We start from the raw sequence: 20,215 nt of genomic DNA, 5'->3' as shown, positions 1-20,215 counted from the left end.
GCATTCAAGCAGTACTATGAATAAAGTTTTCACCATACAGGAAGCGCAAGAGTAGGCTACGTCAATGAGAGGATGATTGGAAGTCTCCTCTATTACGTACTTTTCCCGTTAACACGGTTTGTACACAGCGTTTCAGGTAAATATGTGCGGAATAGTTAAAAAATTAAGTGTGCGTTTCAGTTTTTATATTGCTGTTCATTTTTTGAGCCCAGGCCGTGGCGTAACTTCTGCCTACACAGTCACTCTGGCGTACGCGAGAATTCCAAAAGTGAAGGGAGCGATAATATATTTCATGACAGGTGCAAACTGCATAGTATTATGTGCATGGCTCATGAGAGTTCCTCCCTGAATGTTATGTGCTCACTGGAGGTAAGGACTGCGTCTGTTAAAGACAAACAATCATGTGCACGTGGGCTAGCACACAGCAGCAGTTGCAAGCCTGTGTTTACCAATAGCGCAGCTAACAAGTTAGCGAGATAACTGTATGTTAAGAAGCTGTCGTCACTTCCCACCTGTCTCAAATGTACATTTGCATGTGCCCTGGTAACGATAATAATTAAATAGAAAATAAAGCTCAATTTATTCAGTTTTTAATTTTTGTTTGAAACCTCGCCATTTGCTGTCAACACAGACAGTCGAATATTATAATTAAATTTGATTTAAATCGAATGTCACGAGGTTCATTTGTGTACACAGACTTTGTAAATCTGGAATCATTTCTGTTGTAATTAATTGCAATGAAGTGCATGAATTTAGTTAATTCAGCTCAGTTCTAAAGTAATGCAGAGAAATGCATTTTTGGAACCGTTGGTAGTGAGTAGTTGGATACATTGACTGTCTGATCCAATATCCCAGTGTTGCTTGTGCTTTCTTTCCACAATGGACAGCTAAAAGAGCAAAGCATGGTCTAGTGAAGGAAAGCCCTTCCGTCTTGATGAATGGCTCAGAGGTGTGGGACGGTGGAGGTGCAGCACTGCAGGTGCACAGTGAGGAGCAGACAACCAGCCTGGAGCAGTGGCACAGTGCGGGTGGTGTTCCTCAGGAGCAGGCGGAGGAAGAGGAGAAGGGGCGAGACATCCAAGAGGAAGACCGGGAGAGAGTGACCACAACTCAGGAGTCACAGAGTGAGGAGGTGGGGGATGGGCAGAAGAAGGAAGAAGCCGTCGTGGGTGAACAGAAATGCGGTAGTGATGAGGAGATCCTGAGAGAGACGAAAGAGAAGGAAATGCAAGAGGTGGGGAGTCCTGTGGCTGAAGGGAACAGGAAAAGGGAGCGGACAGAAGAGGAAGAGGAAGAGGGAGGGGCAAAACAGTCAGAGGAGTTCAGGATGGTGCAGGCCCAGGTGTCTGAGGAGGACCTACAGCAAAAGGGAGGGCCATCAGAGCCAGGACCGAAGCAGGGCGCTCCTGCAGGATCAGGAGGGTCGGACCAAGGGGCAGGGTCTGCTGAGGCTGACCTCAGTGAGCAGCAGCAGGGGATATCCAGCTCAGTGCTGGACCTGGGTGCCCTCCTTTCTGAGACCAATGTGCAGCCCTGGGAAAACTTTGCCCAGCCCCTGTACACTGGCTGGCATTTCCCCACAGGCTCTGGGCTGGGTGAGGTGGTCCACTGCCCATCTTGGCAGTTTTCTGGCATGAGCTACTACCCTCAGCAAGAGATGACAACCTTTGAAGGTGAGCGGATTTTCATGCGTTGCAGCTTGTCATTGTGAGATAGCGGTCTTCAGTTCTTCAGAGTGCCCACAGCACTGTAATTGTTTAGGTCTCTTAAACAGTCATGTCAGTGTGCTTCATGGGTCAAAAGACTCCTGCTTGCTCTGCAGTGGTGTGGAGGGTGTGGGAGAACCTGTCTGAGCCCCACACTGAGTCGGAACCTGACCAGGGAGCTGGATTGGGTCCCCAGGAGCCGTTCAAATTCACGGTCATGTCCTACAACATTCTTGCTCAGGACCTGCTGGAGGCCAACCGAGAGCTATACCAACACTGCGCCCCAGAGGTGCTGGCCTGGGAATTCCGCTTCCAGAACATCCTGAGAGAGTTTGTGAAATGGGATCCTGATGTGAGTGGAACCTTACTGCCCTCACCAGTACCCACTGTGATAGTGTACTCATACGTATTTGAGTCCATTAGTATCTGTGGAGTTCAGTGCACTTTGAATTGAATTTACACACTCATCAGGCCTAGGCTTTGATACGTCTTTCTCTTACTGAACCCGTCATCTCTATTTTAGATTCTGTGCCTTCAGGAAGTCCAGGAGAACCACTACAATGAGCAGCTCCACCCTGCCCTCTCTGACCTGGGTAAGCATGAACCATCAGTGGGGCTGTGTGGTCAAAGCATACTCAGCATTCTCACAGTGCCAGCTCATCCAGCTGGCAAAAGTATGCAGTAATTAATATACCCAATCAAGCCAATGGATATTTCAGCTAGACCTGTGGAAGAAGGAAGTGACTGCTTTGAGTAATTCAAAACAGTGAAAAAGTTCATACATTAAATAAGTTCCTGTATGTTTGCATATTCTATTCATGTTTTTCTTCTTACTTAGTAATAAAATTAAGGTAAACCTTAATTTTGCAGAGCGTATACAAAAATGAGTTCGCATTTCTCTGCCATCGCTACAGGAATGTTAAAAGAATCCAAACTAGTAGCTAATACTGGCACAATTCACTCTAATAATGTTCTGTAGAGCTGCTTTGTATTGTATGGACAATTCTGCCTGGTTTTGGAGAAAAAATCAGGTCAGACATTCTAAAGCAAACCAAAGCTGTAGCAGGAGTAGGAAAATACAACATAATCATCTGAAACTCTTGATGCAGGTTACGTCTGTGTTTACAAGAGGCGCACTGGCACCAAGACGGACGGGTGTGCCATCTGTTTCCGGCGAGCGCGATTCTCCCAGCTGTCACTCAGGGTAGTGGAGTACTGCAGGCCCCAGATGGAGATGTTGGACAGGGACAACGTGGGCTTGGTGCTGCTTCTTCAGCCCATCAGTCTCCAGGGTTCAGAGGTCACTATGCTGGGTTCGCCCCTCTGTGTGGCCAACACGCACCTCCTGTTCAACCCCAGAAGGGGCGATGTGAAGCTGGCCCAGCTCGCCATTCTTTTGGCGGAGATCGACCTGATTGTGAAGAGCCTGCCGCTTAAGGGGGCTGGCTGCCCGATCGTTCTCTGTGGAGATTTTAACTCCGTTCCCAACATGCCCCTCTACACCTTCATCACGACCAGTCAGTTGTACTACCACGGGATGCCAGCCTGGATGGTGAGTCTGATGTCTTGGAATCTGTGTAATTTGTCCTTTTATTGCTTTTGGGGATGTGGTATCATAATTTTATGATATATGGTGTTACACACAACAGGTAGAAATACAACCCCTTATGTGATATTGTGGCTTATGCAAGGATTCTGCTGCTTCTGCAAGTGGTGGCAAATCTAGGCCTATGTAAAACTATAAAATGATCATATATACTAATTAATGTGTATTAATTTGAGCAGGTCAACCAATCTGATACGTTAAAATAAAAAATGACAACTCCATCAATAGCAACAAATTGGCAGTATTCAGCATTAATCATTTGAATAGAAATAGCGGACAGTGAATTATGCATTGTAACTTCTCTTTTGAGTTTATGTCCTCCTGGTGGGACCAAAGAGAAATTTCCACAGAAATGGACAAATAAATCCAATCAAATTTAATCTATTAGAATTATTTATTTTGCTAATGGACCTCACAATTGCATTTTAAAATTATTTTGTTCTCTACGCTAGATATCGGGTCAGGAGGACTTGTGCTATAAAATGCATCCTCGGAGGTTGTTCGCCCCCTTGTGGCCAAGCACCCTTGGGATCACGGACACCTGCCAGTATGTGTCCGACCATAGAATTGACAGACAGGAGTCAGGTAGGTGGACTGCACTGTATTGTGTGTTGAAGTAAGCTGCCAGTGTGTAATAATTAAGTTCTTTACACTGGTTTGGGTAATATGATTTGACAACAATGTTTTCTCTTAAATCTCTTACACACTAGTTAATTCTGAGATCAAATCACTGATTAGACTAATAATTAAGAACAGAGTTGGTATGAAATCCTGAAACAGATTGACTCATCAGGTACCCCTGCTTTAAGACAATAAATGCTCACAGCTGAAAAAGACAAGGAAAAATCATCAGATGTTTTTTCTAGATTTTGATCTTTTAAACAAACAAGAGATATGGCCAACGGTACTGGACATTGTAAAATGAAATAACCCTTGTCAACAGTTAAGGGATCACTGCAGAGCATCCTGGTGGCATATTGAGAAAAATGTAAAAAGACAAAACAAAAAAGAATCCAAAAATTACAAGCAGTTATAAGCAATTATTTTAATTTCCTGTTGAACTGGTTTTCAAAATGTTATTATATCAGATGTCTTGAAAATGTGTGTCTATCTGAGAATTTTATATAAGTGTGTAATTCATATTTTTGAGTGCATCAAGAGACAACATTGAATGTCATTTTAGACACGATAAAGATCAGTCCCGTTTTCCTGGCTCTTGGAGAATGCGAGTGCATGCATGAGTGGTTACACTTCATCTGACATCCTGCTTCCATGCTTTTTGTTTAGGGAAAATCCTTTATGATCACAAGTTCCTCCTTGGGCTGCGTTTCTGTGAGGCTGCTTTGATTCGCCCTGAGCACCTGGAGCTGATTCCAGGTGTGACGGATGTCACTCCAGGTAAGGCACTGGAAGTGGGTCGGTCATGTTTTGTAAGCCCTTTAGATTTACTTTCGTAATGTTTTTATATCCTCTCTGTGTCCCCTAGACAAGCCGGAGGAACAGCCACACATCAGAAGGTCAGTTTTTGGACCTAGGCTAGAGATTTTCCAATATGACTCCAAGTGCATTCATTTAAAACACCAGATACAACACCCTGGTAGCCAATTTGGTGTTCTACAGTACATACAACAGCACTGGTCCGATAAGGTGTGACCAGGCACATCTCTCTCCTCAGGTTTAGAAACACTATTCGCCATGGCTTGAACCTGAGGTCAGCCTACAGCCACTTTAACAGTGACACAAACAGGCTGGAAGTCACCACCCTGCATGCAGACTTTGGGGCAACGGTGGACTACATCTTCTACTCCACCAGGCCTGGAGGTGGGTAACTGGAAGATTCTCACGCAGAGCACATAGACATACATTTCCCCATGAGAAAACCTGTAGCTCAACAGTGCATTAAATATCTTGCTTGTAGGAGCATTCTTGAAATGCGATGCCCCTTTGAATGATTCATTATTACGGGAAAATGTCTTTCCTGTTTTTAATGAGAAACAACGCTGTTGAAAAGAATTATTTGTTGATCATAGTTGGTATTATTTGTAGGAACTGGTCACCTGCAGCATGGGGGCCTCAAGTTGCTTGGCCGTCTTGCACTCCTGTCACAGGAAGATCTCTGGCCAATGAACGGACTGCCCAATGAGATCTTCTCATCAGACCATCTGTGTCTCTTGGCTAAGTTTCAGCTGGACCCTGACCATGTGTGATGGCCACCAGGGTCTGTGGCCATTTGGAGGAAGATGAGTTAACACTGTTCTCATTCAAGTTTTTACGTCCAGTTCCAGTTCAGATGGTTAAATTTTAGGCCTCAAGTGTTTAAAAGTGAACATTTGTGTGCTTACATATGGAAAAGAGCATTTACAATTATGCAAGATGTGTTAGACTTACCTGGCAGTTCTTTTTTTCTGAATGAGCCTGCTTGGTTTTACCAGAGGCAGAGTTTACTTTTTAAGATTTTCTGTATGTATGTGACAGAAACTGAGCCAAGGCTGACTTGCCCTGTAATATTTACACTTTTCCTTACCTGCATTCATGTCTTAGATGTTAAGGCAAACTGCCAGGAAGGATCTTGAAATTTCAAACAAACTTCAAATGATTTCTTACTTGAAGTACATGGCTATCGTGTCCCAAAGTTGCTTTTCTTTGGATAGTTGTTTGAATGGGAGAAATCTTATGTTAACAGCATAACTGAAATATGAAATGCCAACATCCACCTCGTGGTGTTTCTTTTTTTTTATTGAGATCTCTTCTCCCTCATGTTGGGTTTTGATTACTCAAACTCATTTTTTCAAGTGGTAGAAAGTGTACAAAATAAATATTTTGTATAAAACTTGAATATAAGGAATATTTTTATTCTAGAGTATCTATGCTGAAAGCATGTTAGCTTGCTTGTGAAAGCTCAGTGTGCCATTTTTTCTTTGGGGGGGGGGGGGGGGGGGGTTCAATAGCAACACACTTGATTGAAAATAAAAGAAAGTTTGAGTACTGGACTTAGTTTTTTTTTTTTTTTTTAAATAATATTTTGATCTTTAGCATGTTGTCGAGCTTAAGAAAGACATTTCTGTAATGTAGGTAGAGTCTGTAGTTTTAGAACCAGAAGATGAGTAAACTGAGAATGTGTGAAAATGAGCTCTCGTATCCTTGGAGCTCATTGTCCTGGACTACACTGAAGCATACAGACTCATGGCAAACATGCACCATGTGACTGAATTATTCATTCAGACTGCAGCCAAGCATGAGGGGCAGAGGGGTTTCTCAAGGGGGATGGAGCTGTGGTGGCTCTCTTAGTAATCAGTGTGTAGAAGAGTGTTTAGGTGCTTGCCTTGACGGATTAGTTTTCACTAATCTATTTTTAAGTTTTTTCCCCCCACTTTTCTGTTTTATTGGCTTCATTTGAGGTCCTGCAGCTTAAGACACATGCATTACATTACGTACTTGCCCAGGATACACTCAGCATCACCATTAGAGCGATGGATACTTAAAGATGCAATTCAGGGGTGGATATCTTATTGGAAGGAAACAGAATTTCACCTACTCCATATTTATTTTGAATATACTGTACAGTCTTTGGATGACAAGCCTAATTCCTCTGCCACTGCTCCACTCACTAATCTTCAGCTTCCGATTAGAAGGAACAGCTTGATTTGTGGATCTGTAAAATGTACAGATTATTTACTTGGTTGCCGTTTGTGCTTTAATGGGTCTAGCTGTGATGGATGTTCCTGTCAGTGTACGTTTGTGGAAGCAACTGCGGTACGTCGGTAGGTTTGCAAAATGAAGTTAAGTTTGCAGACGTGTAAAACATTCCCAGCAGGCTGCAGCTCCCTGCTGTGACTGTAACAGCCAAGTGCCTCCTCTCGTGCAGAGCACAAATCCCCCAGACACACCAAATGGATTGTGGAGAAGTGGGTCAGAATGCGTGCAAAGTAGGTTAACGTTCCATGCATCTTATTAGTTCCCTCAGAAAAGGGGGAGGGGTTATGTGTATTGAAGAGACTTTTTTTCCTGATGGCGACAAGGGGAGGAGGAAAGTTGCTTCATCTGAATTTTTGGCAGGACCTCAACAGCGGGGCCAGCCCTACAAACGCGAATGGCTGTGAGTGACTGACTGAGTGATGAAGTTACACCAGTGGTCGGCCGTGTGTGGGGTCCAGCCATATACTAGGTTTTAACCTGGTCTTGTTTTGTTTCTGCAGACAGCCTGTAGAGAGTTGAAATCTGCCATTCAAAACTCCCTCTCTCCCCTAACCGTAGCACCCACCCCCACCCTCCACTGCACATGGGTGGCAACCTGTCACTCAAACATGCACCACACCTCCCCAGAGTCCAGAGCAGCAGAATGCCCCCCCCCCCCACAACACAAGCACATTGCTAATCTCCTTCTCCATGCATTCTCCCATTTCCTGGCAGTAACATGGAGCAACAGCCGAGGCGGCACACTCTAATTTCACTCTAATGGAATGTGTCAGCCGGGTTGGATCTCATTAGTCAGGGCTCGCATTAGCGGATTGCCGTTCTGTCAGACAAACTACCCATCTGACAAAGGCCCCATTTTTACTCATTGATAATGCAGTAATCCCAAGGTTTATGACTTAGCCTCAGCCAAAAGTACCAACTGAACCTGAACTATTGAAAACACCTGCAAATCTGCATTGACTGCAGTAGCAATGCAGAGTAGGGACAAAATCATCGGTTGAGAGGTTGATTCCAGACGACACTGCCATTTCCAACCATACCCTGCAGGCTAATATATAAGATGCTGCAAATGGTTGTCACTAATACAGTATGCAAAAGCACTAGGCTTGGAGTACCATTGTGTTTTTACCATTCTATACTGCGTGTGTATTAAGCAGGAACCAAAATGTATTACATGAATAATTTATTGCCAAATTTGGAAAGAGCCACATAATGTATTTTACAGGTTTGTTTTTGTTTCAACATCTGTGCAATATATTACAATTTACAATATAAGATTACAATTTGCTTGAATCTTTTAAAATTTGCCAAAAAATTATGATCTCTTGCCTTTTGAAATAGCAGAATACTACACAATCATTCAAAACTATGTGGATTAAAATGAAACTGCACTTGTACATGAAAAAAATTGTTTAGATTCTCCCACTAGTGATTATAAGACTTGAATTATACATGAAACCCATTAAAACCTAAACTGTTAATGACGCGTAAATAATTTAGGCCTAGAGTCCATACACCAAAACCTTTTTTATTTGGATTCAAGTGTCACAAATTCATAGTGCTGATTTTATGTTTTTTCTGGAGAGATAAATCTAACCATTCAGAAGTTCCATTCAACAATTCCCTTACCCCAAAGAACAGAAACAAAGTAAGAAAAGTTCATGAGAAAAAACAGTAACAATGTCTTGCGATTTCCAAGAGCCATTTCTCCAACTCCAAACACAGAGCTGTTTGTCACAGTGGATCAGCTTCAGTAAGGGTATGTTTTATAATTAGTGAAGGCACAGCCCTGAACCGTTGCTAATTGCCGGAGAGTATGTATTAAAATGGAGGCCAAGCTCCATCAAAGCATGGCTGGTCTTTTATTTCCTTTGCTTGGCTAAGGATGTGATTTGAATGAGTTTATTACCAAAAAATGTGCCCATCTGTAGTGTGCACCATTCTTTTTTTTCTGCTGGAATCCTGCTGGTGCCTGCATTATCTTTGTTATCTCTGTGGTTACAGTGAAGGCCTCTACACACTAGTGAGTAGACGCATGCTAATCTATGGACTGAGGTGCAACTCAATTTCAAATCTGACAGTGTGGGGGCTGGCTAATCGCACACCTCCACCATCTTCATTATGCCGTAAAATCATATCCATCGATTTTGAGCTCTGGTTTTGTTCCCCATTACAGAGAGGGGTCACTTAAATGAAAGTAGAATTGCTGGCACTGAATTTAAAAAGCACATGGTAAAGTAGAATTGTAAGTATTTGACCTCAGAGAGATTCCTGTCACTGATGACAGATGCATTTAAAAGGTGAACAGGCAGCAAAAATGCCTTCACTTAGCTATGGAGCCAAGAACATCTTCCCTTTGACAGCAAAATTCCTGTTAATTTTTTCCTCCAGAGGTTAAGAAGTTGCTGAAAGGGGAAATTTTCTGAATTAATGCTTTCTCCAGATACACCTTATTGCATGCACATCGTAGGTTTAGGATGAATATCCTCCTTCCTCTATTGCTAGGCCTGGTATTGTGTTAGGTCTACCATCAATCTAAATCAACTAAAATTATTTAATTCATTCATTGTGTTTTTGCCAGTGCATCCAACACTATCAAATGTGTCTAGTGAATTATGTAGTACAAGTTATCAGCAGTTATCATGGAGAAATGTAAGAAAGGTGAATGAGTGAAATTATATATATTATTACAAACACAAGTTGGAGCAAAAACCAGTACACACAAAGCCTTCCGAGCACTGAGTTCCTCACCAGCATGGTTAGACTATTTCTCCATTAAAACTGTGGAAGTACTCTATGAGTGATTACAACAGTGATACGTGTAAAATGGCAGCAATGCCCCTGTACAGTGTATATAAAAAATACTGACATGAATACTGTAAACAGACCACTTTTTTGCACCTAGACCTCATTAAGACTTCAAATAACCCTAGCAAACACTTATAAGTGTATAATCACTTCCTGAAGTCACCCATAAAGATAACAATGTACTGTTGTTCTAACCACAGTCCTTTCCTATGACACCAAAAGTAATTTTGCTAGACATTCTACTGTGTATCCCCCTTCTCTTACCTAGCTACAACTCGGGTAACTGTATACCTGAAACAACTGACGATACTAAAATTAGCTGCTCCCTCTTTCAGTAGGTATGAGCGATCTTGGTGTAAACATGGTTGGGAAAGTTTATGTTTTTTTCAAGGTAACAAGATACCATTTTACTCCAGGGACCACGTTACAAACAACATTTTTCTTTCTGAGCATCAATAGGTGCTCTTAGTTTCATGGTTTGGCCAACTGTAAAATTCAAATGGATGTGTCCTCCGCAGTCAGTCACAGGTAGTTAGCCAACAGCAGTAAGATGGCACACTAGATTGAACAGTCACACATACTAAGATAAGCTGCAAGTCTGAATGCATGTTTATCTAATTATCACATCTATTCAGTTCATGGAGGGAGAGGACGGTGGAAGTTGGAGACTTTAAAGATTTAGTCTATGTATATTGGACTTGGCAGTTGCATTTATTTTATTTTGGGATTCTGTGGCAAAAGCACAACTTGACAGTGGCTTTTAGCCCGCCTAACAAATTATACAGGGCAACTGTGTGTGTGTTTGCATGTGTGCTACTGCTGCCACGTCTCACCTGCTAGAGCACTTAGCCAGGGTTTTCCCTCTGCTTACCTCGCAGAGTGTATGTCTCACGGCCCTGGTTCTGGGGTTTATGAATTATACATTACCTATTAAATCTTACATGAAAGGCACCAGATGCTTGGTTTGCAAACTATCTACTACAAAAGCTTGATTACTGTCCAACAGGCTATGGGTTATTTGTATTTACACACATCTATCAATGAAATTACGTTCAAATTCCATCATTGTGGAGTCGCTGATTTGTTAATTGGACACGAGTGACCAAAAAAAAACCCTGTGTCCATGTTCTCATTACTGTCCCTGTTTAGTTCCGTTGATTTACAAATTGCACTGGTGTTTGCCACTCCTAATTAACAAGGCCCCACATTGTCATTTATAGCATGTTCTTCGTTATAATGAATCAATTAAGAAACAGGCTTGTCTTCATCTTTTTTTGAGACAAAGGTTTCCATCACCACCAAGAGTTATGACCAAAACCACCTTATGGTTTGCTCTCCACACAGAGCCTGCTGCAGTTGTCCACTGGTCTTAATTTAACACAGCTCCTCCTGGTGCCCTGGATGACCTTCCTCACACCCTGATCTGGTACCCATTCATGTCCCCCGGGGGTTTTGGCTCCAGCACCTTCTTGTCCCCTGAAGGTCTGCAAACAAACACAAATAAGGTTTATCACGACAGTCTATGCTGCGTTTATAGCATACATCGCACAGATATGTGGTTCTCTGTCTATGATGTACTTGCTGTATGAAGCTCAGAAACTGACCAACATTTTTAGCAATAAGCCCTATTCAAAATAAGTGCCTATTGTCGATAAGGCTTCCACACTGAAGCTATCGTTTAAGACGTTATTAATATGCTGTACAGTACAGTCATCTAGCAGCAGATTTACAAGCAAGGTATACTCAAGACAACCATGTGACAGGCCACTTTCGAGCTGTCTTCTACTGTGTGGCTTTGGGCCCCAGAGACACAGATGGTCAGACACTTGAACTTTAAGTGAAGATGCTACATTTGTTCTGGGGAACACAGTGATCTGAGGTGTGTTAAAAGGACCCAGAGCTTTTGGAGGAGTGGCGGGGCAGCAGTACCGTCTCTCGCTGCGGCTGTTCCTGCGCAAAGGGCTGGCCGGGACGCGATGGGGGGACCCAAAGTCTTTCTTCCTGTCTTTGGTAGGGGAGGGAGGTGCGCCCTTCCCAATCTGCAACATAGCCACACCGTCAAGTCAGACACGCATATTTACAAACAGGGCTAAAGTTTTGGTTTCGATATTGGTCAGTGAGGGGTTTTCCTACTATTTCCAGCCTTTATACAGCCACACAACTGCTATTCAGGACACACATCAAGAAAAATGGCTAAGAAATCCCAAAAACCCTCATGGGTCATTCAAAGGAGAATAACATTACGTTGATACCGTTGATGGATGCAGATAGCTAAGGGCCAACCAAAACTGAGGACCAATTTCCATCAAGGAACAGGAGATGTGAGACCATCAAAATTTGTGAGTGAGGAGGTCCACCAAAAGTTACATTACATTTATTTCACAGACGCTTTTATCCAAAGCGACATACAAAAGTACATAAGGTGGTTTGCTACTCTGTAAAGCATCTTTTTCTGTAAAAAGTGCTGTACAAATATAATTGATTTGATTTGGTAATTGTAAAGGCTACAGATACACCTATGCTGCCTCTGACAATGAGCTGACTGCAGTGCACTATAGCTGTGCTGAAAATGCCGCAGGACCGCAGGACCCTTGCACCAAACACAGCAGCGATGACTGCATTTCAATTACTTAAAGAGAGGTTCATGGGTCAGACATGTGCTACAGGAGACTGAAATATGCTGAAGGTAGCACAGTCAATACCTGATGGCCAAATGTTCCCTGTCTTTAATGTAATTGGCTGTGTCTAATCAATGAGAGGGAAGCTCTCTGTAAAATACCAGCCACTGATTGATACTGCCTGCTCACGCAAGACGCATGTTGGCTCTTTGTAATGTGGTGCTATCCATCGTCGTTATGCACTTTATTGCTGCCCTTCTCATTATTGTTCTGAATAATAACCTTGTAACGGTCATCATTTTAAAAGGACAAATCCAACAGCAGAATCCCACCACTGGCACGGCTGGCATTATGGAATTTGTTAGTGTTTAAAAGCAGTCGTAAACAATTCCTTTTATAAACAGGGCATCACATCTGCCCAGGATGTGACTAACTCCGTGACTAATTTCTGTCATGAACCCCGTGAAATGGCCTGAATCACAGTGGAGTCCAGATGTTCCAATATACAATGCCACACTAATTTCTGTATTGGAAGTAGTGGACTGGGACTGTTGTAATCTATGGGATGGTGGTGACTGGAATAGACATAATGCATACTGATCAGAGACAAAAATTGCCAATTTGACAGCAGGTTAATGGGTGCAGTCAACATCCCTTTTCTGTGAATAACAATAATGGATGAAGTAGATATGAAATATTTCCATGCTTAGACTGAGTCAAAACCTTGTGCTACCTTCCACATTCCTAGACTGAAATCAGGAGGGATTCTGAAAAGCAACTTATAGCTACATGAGAGAAGATGTCCACTATGGTCCACCCCATCTCTCAGTCTCCCTTAGCCCTTTGAGAAGAGTAAATTTTTTTGTAGTGTTTTATTTTTCAAAATTCTGTCCAGGTTCTAGAACTCAATTACCAGTAGTGATCGTTACATCAGCATTAGAATGTTCAGATAAGAACATTCAAATCCATATTTGCAGTCTTACACATTAAAGGGTTAAATACCCCAACAAACACCCAGACTCCAGAGACTAACCCCTATACCTGTATCTCTGACAAAAAACCTCTCTTTACCTCTCTTCAAACTCTCTTTAACAACCTGAGATTCTTCCCCTATTACACAAGCAACCATTCCACCAGTAAGCCTTACCTTGAGCCGCATGTCGCGAGTGTGCCTCTCAAGCTCCCGACGAAGCTCCTCCTTGGAGAGCTTGTCCACGTCAAGGATAGAGTGCTTCCAAACGATCTGCTCCACGCTGTGGGGGTCATGAGACACGTACTGGCCAATCTTCACCTTGCGCAAGGTGTGCCAGTAGCCGCGGTAGGCGCCCTCGAACTCCTGGACGAGGTCGGCCAGCGTGCGGAACTCCAGCGGCTTGAACATGAGGTCCTCCCTCCGGCTGATGCCCAGAGCTCCGAAGCGACCCCCGCTGTGCACCCCTAACACTATGTGCCGGAAGTGATTCCCTGAGAACTGCGTCTTAAAGCTGAGCGGAAAGCGCTCCACACCTGGCATGCTGTTGGTGAGGTAACTGGGGAAAGTCAAGGAACCTCATGTCCACTCAGAACTCACATATGAGAGTTGGTTCCCATCTATTACAATTAATCTAATCTGTTCTATTCTGTTATACTGTAACATGGTGGAATAAACTAAAATAGGTTTGTACAGCACAGTACGTTCTCCCTGTGCGATGCCCATCTGTTCTGACCAAATCTAGGGAGGGATTTTTAGGACAACAAAAACACATTTTCCAGGATATGCAGCATTAGTATCAACAGACACGTTACCTAACATGTCTGTGTAATAACTTAATCCTTGTCTGTAATGTAATGCAGAGCAGACCATTTGAGAAAAACTACTTTTTGTACCATTTCTGGATCTCATGCATAGTCTGGGCACAGTTCAACAAAATGTGTCTTGCAGATTATACTCTGAAGACAGGCATCCGCCTGAATCAGACATAACAATTGTTCCTCTGAAGGGTTTCTGTTCCCCCCATAAGTTATCCTAGGGAAGGCTGTTAGCTTCCTGTGCCAAAATTACACAACATACCATAATTCTTTGAAATGTATGGTTGTTTCTCAGATTTTAACCCTTAATAGTTTTATCATCAAGACTACTTTGGGCACTTTAATGGTATATGAATAACAACTTTTGAATAACAACTTTTGCCATAGTTAACAGTTAGACACAGACACAGCACACAAAGATGATTACTACACGCTCCAAATATAGTGTCGTATGATCACCATACTGTGTCTCATGTTATGTGTATTTGTAATAAGAGCGACAGACCATATGTGAAGGATACATTCCCAGGATCACTGCCTCCAGACATTTGATTGGTAGAGACTCACGGATCATTTCCTTAGCGATGTCCATCAACCTACGCAGGAAAAGATTAGGTCATTCAGAATCTGCACAAGTCACCCCAGGATGACTCCAATTTCCCAGAGGAATTGTATTCAATCATCCTGAGCTCATTAGAGACAATTCCTGGATTAAAAAATCATTCCAAAAAACACAAAAAAATCTTTTTGTCATCAACTGTAAGCCTGAAAAACAAGACGATAAACTCATGCTTAACTTTCTACTAGTCCCTCACTAAGTTGCAAAGCAAAAGTTACAAATATGTCAAAAACAGCTGAATGTTATATCAATATTGATCTATTTAAGTGTGACCACTGTGATTTATTGCAGACTCGGTTTATTGTCTTATTGTTGAAAAAAAGGGAACAGCATTCTGAACAAAACAAAAATAGAAACACAATACCTTGGAAAACTATTGCTGTCACGAGGAATGGATTACTCTGAATTTATGGCCAGTTTTCCATTAAAAATACTTTAAAATCTTATTGTCATGAAGCATGAGCTCGATTGACTTCACATCAAGGATGGAAATCACGCCATTTGTTCACAAAAAAATTGCAGCATAAACCTTTTATGTTCAAAGATGTCAAAATGACAGCTAATCACATTGCCTATCCAAATAAGCAATGCTAAATAACAACATAAATTCTTATCTGACCAGTATGACACTGCATATATTATTACCAGGCATACTTTATTGCCCATGACATGACCAAAAGGTGGCTTAATTGACAATGCTGTTGGATTTCTTGCTTGAGCAGAAAGTGATATGCTGTCTCAAGTCATTTTCCATGAATAATCAACCATGTAGGTGCTGGGAAGCCTGTCCTCTGAAGCTGGTACTTATTATGGATAGTGCTAGTTCAACATCTGGTTCTATATTATGCGTCTTAATCATAAAGGGAATACTCAATTGACTGTAGTATACTTAATATAATATTGCTGTATTTAATTTGGCTTGACGTTTAGATCAGAATTTAGTTCATCCAGGTTTGGGCAACGTTCAAGACGATAGTCAAATTCATCTTGTACTTTAGATGTATTTTTTTTTAAATCATGAACAAAAATATTTTCACTGCATTTCCCCTTTAACAAAGTTAATGACTTAAGAAATATTATTGATGTGCTGAATCACATGAAAGATGAGACACTAAAATTAGACATCGACATACTGTGGTCTCTATTCAATGAACAGCTGTTTACCAAGCCGTTTCAGAGAATGAGCTGAATCAGATTAGCAATACACTTATTTTGACGGCATGAAATGCATGCTTGGTTTGACTCTGACTACTTGCTTTGCTTTAATAACAACTTGCCATCCCCTGGGACTAATATTAACCAGCCCTTTGCAGAGGCTAATCTCCAATTCCTTCTGTGGACTTAATCGTAACAACAGTATCCATTTAGTCAGGAAACATCACTCCCGGTCACTTCCTGTGACTCCTCTCCCACATCCTGCCCAGCTGGCTACAGTACAGCCACAGGAAATGCTGTTTCACCAAACAGGGAACATCTATGGGCTGCTGTCATTCGATACAGAGGCCTGGTGAGGGGCTGGCAGGGTACTGACATTTAATACAAGGGCTGCGCTCAGAAACAGGAGCTTTCATCTTAGAATGTCAAAGGGAAAATCAAGACAAAGGACACTGGAACACGGCATGGCACCAGCGCCACTGTACCTACGCAGTAAGAGGCCTGCTCTTCTTGATTTCGAAAAACTGTGTTCCAGTGTGATTGTACCTGTAGCACACGTTAAGCGCCAACAACAGACGGAGAGCCAACCAAATGACAGACAAATGACACACAAGAAGGAAAGAGCAGAAGCTGGACACTCTAAACTGGGTTAGAGCATGGAGAAGGGGTCTTTATGGTGTTTTACAATATTTATATCATGTCTGAATTATTGATGGATTTCATGAGCTTGAGGTCTCAAGATTCTTACTTAATACAATTATGCTTTAAAAAATTATCCAATTAGCAGACAATAGCATTTAATGGTGAGGTTACCAGGTTCACTCACATTTCGCCATATTGCCACAGCTCTTGGCCAAGTTTATGCACAGTGCTTTAAATATATTCACATACAGTAACCCTGTCTTATTTTGATGTCTCTTCACTGCTGTATATTTCAGGCGTTGCCATCATCATCTGTTCTGTATCTTGGCAGCCTAATTTACATGACATAAATTCTTACCTATATCTGCATCATGAATAATGTATGAAACAGCAAATAAATATTCAAGTTTGTAAGAGGATACACCCTGGCTCAACACCATATTTCAAGTGTGCTACTTTTGCAGGTTCTTTGCCTCTTATATGAGCATCAGCCATCAGCTGCAGCTTCTCATGGTGAAAGGGTGCATCATGACCATGGTGACTCTAAAGACCCAATAAAGCCTTCTACTCAAAACAGAATATCCAGCCGTATGGTCATCCTCAATGATAGCACTTGGATGGCAAAACCTTGCTCTGTTGCCTTGTCATTTTTAATAGCATCAGCCTCTACCCCTAGGCCACTCCGTGGGTTCACCGTGCCATGAGTAGGCCAAGAAGAGGCAAGAGGAAAAGGATACTGCAAATCCCTGATGTATCTCTGTATGGCTTCCAGGCGGTGTGGGACGGTGGTGGCTGGCTGGTACGTAGGCACACTTGGTATCGGAATCTGCGGAACAGAACAAGACCCATGCAGTTTCCTCACATCGCACAATCCCCATATTCACCACAGCTGGAGAATGTCCCCTTGTTCCAACTGTCTTAAGCTGCGTTACCAACGTTTGGAATTTTAAATTCTCCCTCACAAGCTGCACAAGGCATCAATTAAGGGAACACTGGAATCTCCACAAAGGACACAGGGGTTTTTTCCCCCGCTTGCTGTCCATTCAAGCTTTTGTAAATCCACAGATTAGGTATGATTAGCCTGTCCATCAGTGACTTCATTGCTTCATCTGGACAACTTTAAATACTTTCTCTGATTTTACAATTGGTGTTGTATTTTACATGACAATTTAAAAGAATGGTATCATATCTCAGAAAATGGTATTTACTGTTAAAGCCTGAGTTTGAAACCTCATGATCCCAAAAATCTATGTAAGTAAGAATTAACATCAAGAACAGAAAAAAACATCAGATCAATACATTTTTTGCAGCACAGAAATCAGTAATTTTTTAACAGCAAAACAGCATTTTGCAGCCTGTGCCTACCGCTAGGTACTATAGCTGCTATTCCAGGGTTTCTGGTGTTTTATGGTTCACGGCAATGACTGGTGTGAAACTGATGAGGGTCCATAACCGACTCCATTACACCGATTCTGCAGTGTCAGCTATGTTGCAAGGCTATACTGTACATTCCAAGCAAAATGTTTATATATAATGGTTTCCCCCCCTTTTAAAAGAGTAACTTTTTCAATATATACACAATTCATAAATCACAATGCATGCAAATCCATCACTGCATCATCCTCCAAGATTTGTGGTCAACCAGCACTTTTCACCAGCTGTGCCAGAGTACACCACATTCTGTGTACACACATTGCAAGTGGTCACTTGTTCAGAGGAGACACTATTGCACCCTTAGATAAGGAAAATCCTGCTGACTGAAACCCTTCCTCCCCAAATGTTTCACAGTCCAATTATGTATAGTCTTAATGAACAGCCAGATCCAATGTCTTAGTTGGATGTAGCTACCACCTTGGAGTTATTTTCATCTTCATGCCACTCTCTAGTGTATACGGAATGCCCATAGTTGAAATACTTAACATGACTTGCACTGGTGTATAGCTATTCACACCAAATTATATTACTGCAAGACAAACAAATATTTTCTGACTGATGGTTGGTGCTGTTTCACATAAATGAAAGGGGCAAGCTGCCCTTACCTTAGGCAGATCGCTAACTCCCCTGATCCTCTGCCCTACAGCCTCGCCATCAGGGTGGATTCGGGCCACATGCCGCCACATCCGCTCCCACGTGTCCTCGTTCACTGGCAGGCCACCCCGGTTCACAAAGAAGGGCACCCCACCATCCCGCATATCTTCATCCCCCTCATCCTCCTGCTCCTCCTCCCTCTGCTCCACCCCCTCACACCCCGTTGTCCTCCGCAGCACCCCGCCAGCACCCGCAGTCCTGTCCCCTGACATTGTGAGGACTTGTCCACGCTCCCTACCTCTTCCTGTTTTTAAATCTGTCACAACCCTCACTTACTCCAGCAACAGGTGAGGATACACTGACCAACTCATGACACTGACAAATCAAAAACAATAATCAAACATCCCAACACATTGACTCAAGCACAAAAGTGGCAATATAAAGTTTTGATAAAACCATATGAAAAATGCTATTCCAATTACCTGAGAATATTTTCAGCAATACATTCCATATATATATTTAAAACAGCGATATGTCAGATGTTCATTTGATATTATAAGGTTTGCCGTTTGCCGACTTGGTAATCAACCACTACCCCGTCATAAATGCAGTTCCTCTGTATACCTCAACTTCAGGTTGTCTTCAAAATAATTTAAAGCCACTAATTAGTAAGGCAATACAAAGACAACTTCAAAAATAACAAGCCATAATGCTGTCTGAAAGGGAAAAACTGGCAGCGGTTTGTTATTAAATAAATACAAGTTTTGTTCATAAACAATCATAATATTCTTAACTAGTATGTGTCCATTATAAATTCTCTCTTTGTGAAATTAAGACAATGTGGCGATACTGTAGATAAGTATAAAAACTGTACTTGAACCGTAGCCAGCGAACTGGTGAGCGAACAGTTACGTTTTAAGCATGCACTGTAAACAAATTAATAAAGGAATCAAAACTGCTACTCATGCATCTTACACCGCAGTATATTGCAAAAACGGAAATCGGCAAAAGACAAAAACTATTAGCCATAGATCACTTGCGTTGAAACCAGAGGTCAACCAAGCCTACATCCAAAATGCTGCTGAAGATAACGAAAATGGCCACAATTCCTTGGCTCTTGGCCTGACCAGGATCAAAATTCCGCTCTCTTCTATCCTTCATAACGGTTTTCAGCCGTCAATTCAATATATTTCCCGGTCCCACGAAACCTTGTAGACGCCGATCGCATGCCTGTTACATTGTGCACTGCTCAGACACTCCCAGATCCCTTGTTTGACGCGCATGCTCAATGCAAAAGGATTACCGTATCTGTCTGGACGTAACACCCAGTTACTTTTCCCTCTGCTTTCACTTTGAATGAGTCGCTGTTAGATGCAAGTGCTTTGCAATTATCAAAATTTAAAATTATAATTTATCATTACTAATTACGTTTTCAGTTCCCAGCAGCATGTCCGGCTTTTATATCACTGATTCAGTACGTAGCTGAACTAGTTCCCTCTTGAGAAACAAGCACGATTTAATGGAATACACGTATCAAATTTGAGATGAA

General features: G+C 42.1%; 2 protein-coding genes across 5 annotated transcripts; one reads left to right on the top strand and one right to left on the bottom strand.

Moving 5' to 3' along the window:
• Positions 1-8: 8 nt before the first annotated feature.
• Positions 9-17,392, top strand: angel1 (angel homolog 1 (Drosophila)). Of its 3 annotated transcripts, none has more exons than XM_035381643.1 (10): positions 9-136; positions 888-1,673; positions 1,823-2,058; positions 2,230-2,299; positions 2,816-3,258; positions 3,765-3,897; positions 4,600-4,710; positions 4,799-4,829; positions 4,988-5,133; positions 17,315-17,392. In XM_035381643.1, exons 1-10 carry the CDS (start codon positions 73-75, stop codon positions 17,344-17,346), a joined length of 2,052 nt encoding a protein of 683 aa, XP_035237534.1. In that variant the 5' UTR covers positions 9-72; the 3' UTR covers positions 17,347-17,392. The 3 variants fall into 3 exon arrangements, with proteins under 3 accessions (XP_035237534.1, XP_035237512.1, XP_035237523.1); XM_035381621.1 differs by lacking the exon at positions 17,315-17,392 and adding an exon at positions 5,359-6,148; XM_035381632.1 differs by lacking the exon at positions 17,315-17,392 and adding an exon at positions 5,359-6,148 and having other exon boundaries at positions 32-369.
• vash1 (vasohibin 1) lies at positions 8,177-19,950 on the bottom strand. 2 transcript variants are annotated; one of them, XM_035381682.1, is made up of 8 exons: positions 19,149-19,950; positions 18,678-19,041; positions 17,376-17,464; positions 16,486-16,542; positions 14,744-14,818; positions 13,582-13,963; positions 11,746-11,855; positions 8,177-11,300 (listed from the first exon to the last, which is right to left on the bottom strand). In XM_035381682.1, the coding sequence occupies exons 2-8, from the start codon at positions 18,936-18,938 to the stop codon at positions 11,228-11,230; spliced, it is 1,047 nt and encodes a 348-aa protein (XP_035237573.1). In that variant the 5' UTR covers positions 18,939-19,041; positions 19,149-19,950; the 3' UTR covers positions 8,177-11,227. The 2 variants fall into 2 exon arrangements, with proteins under 2 accessions (XP_035237573.1, XP_035237564.1); XM_035381673.1 differs by having other exon boundaries at positions 18,678-19,950.
• Positions 19,951-20,215: the final 265 nt, after the last annotated feature.

Source organism: Anguilla anguilla, chromosome 1, assembly GCF_013347855.1.
Source record: "Anguilla anguilla isolate fAngAng1 chromosome 1, fAngAng1.pri, whole genome shotgun sequence".
NCBI lineage: Eukaryota > Metazoa > Chordata > Actinopteri > Anguilliformes > Anguillidae > Anguilla > Anguilla anguilla.
This window is presented reverse-complemented; position numbering and strand designations above follow the sequence as displayed.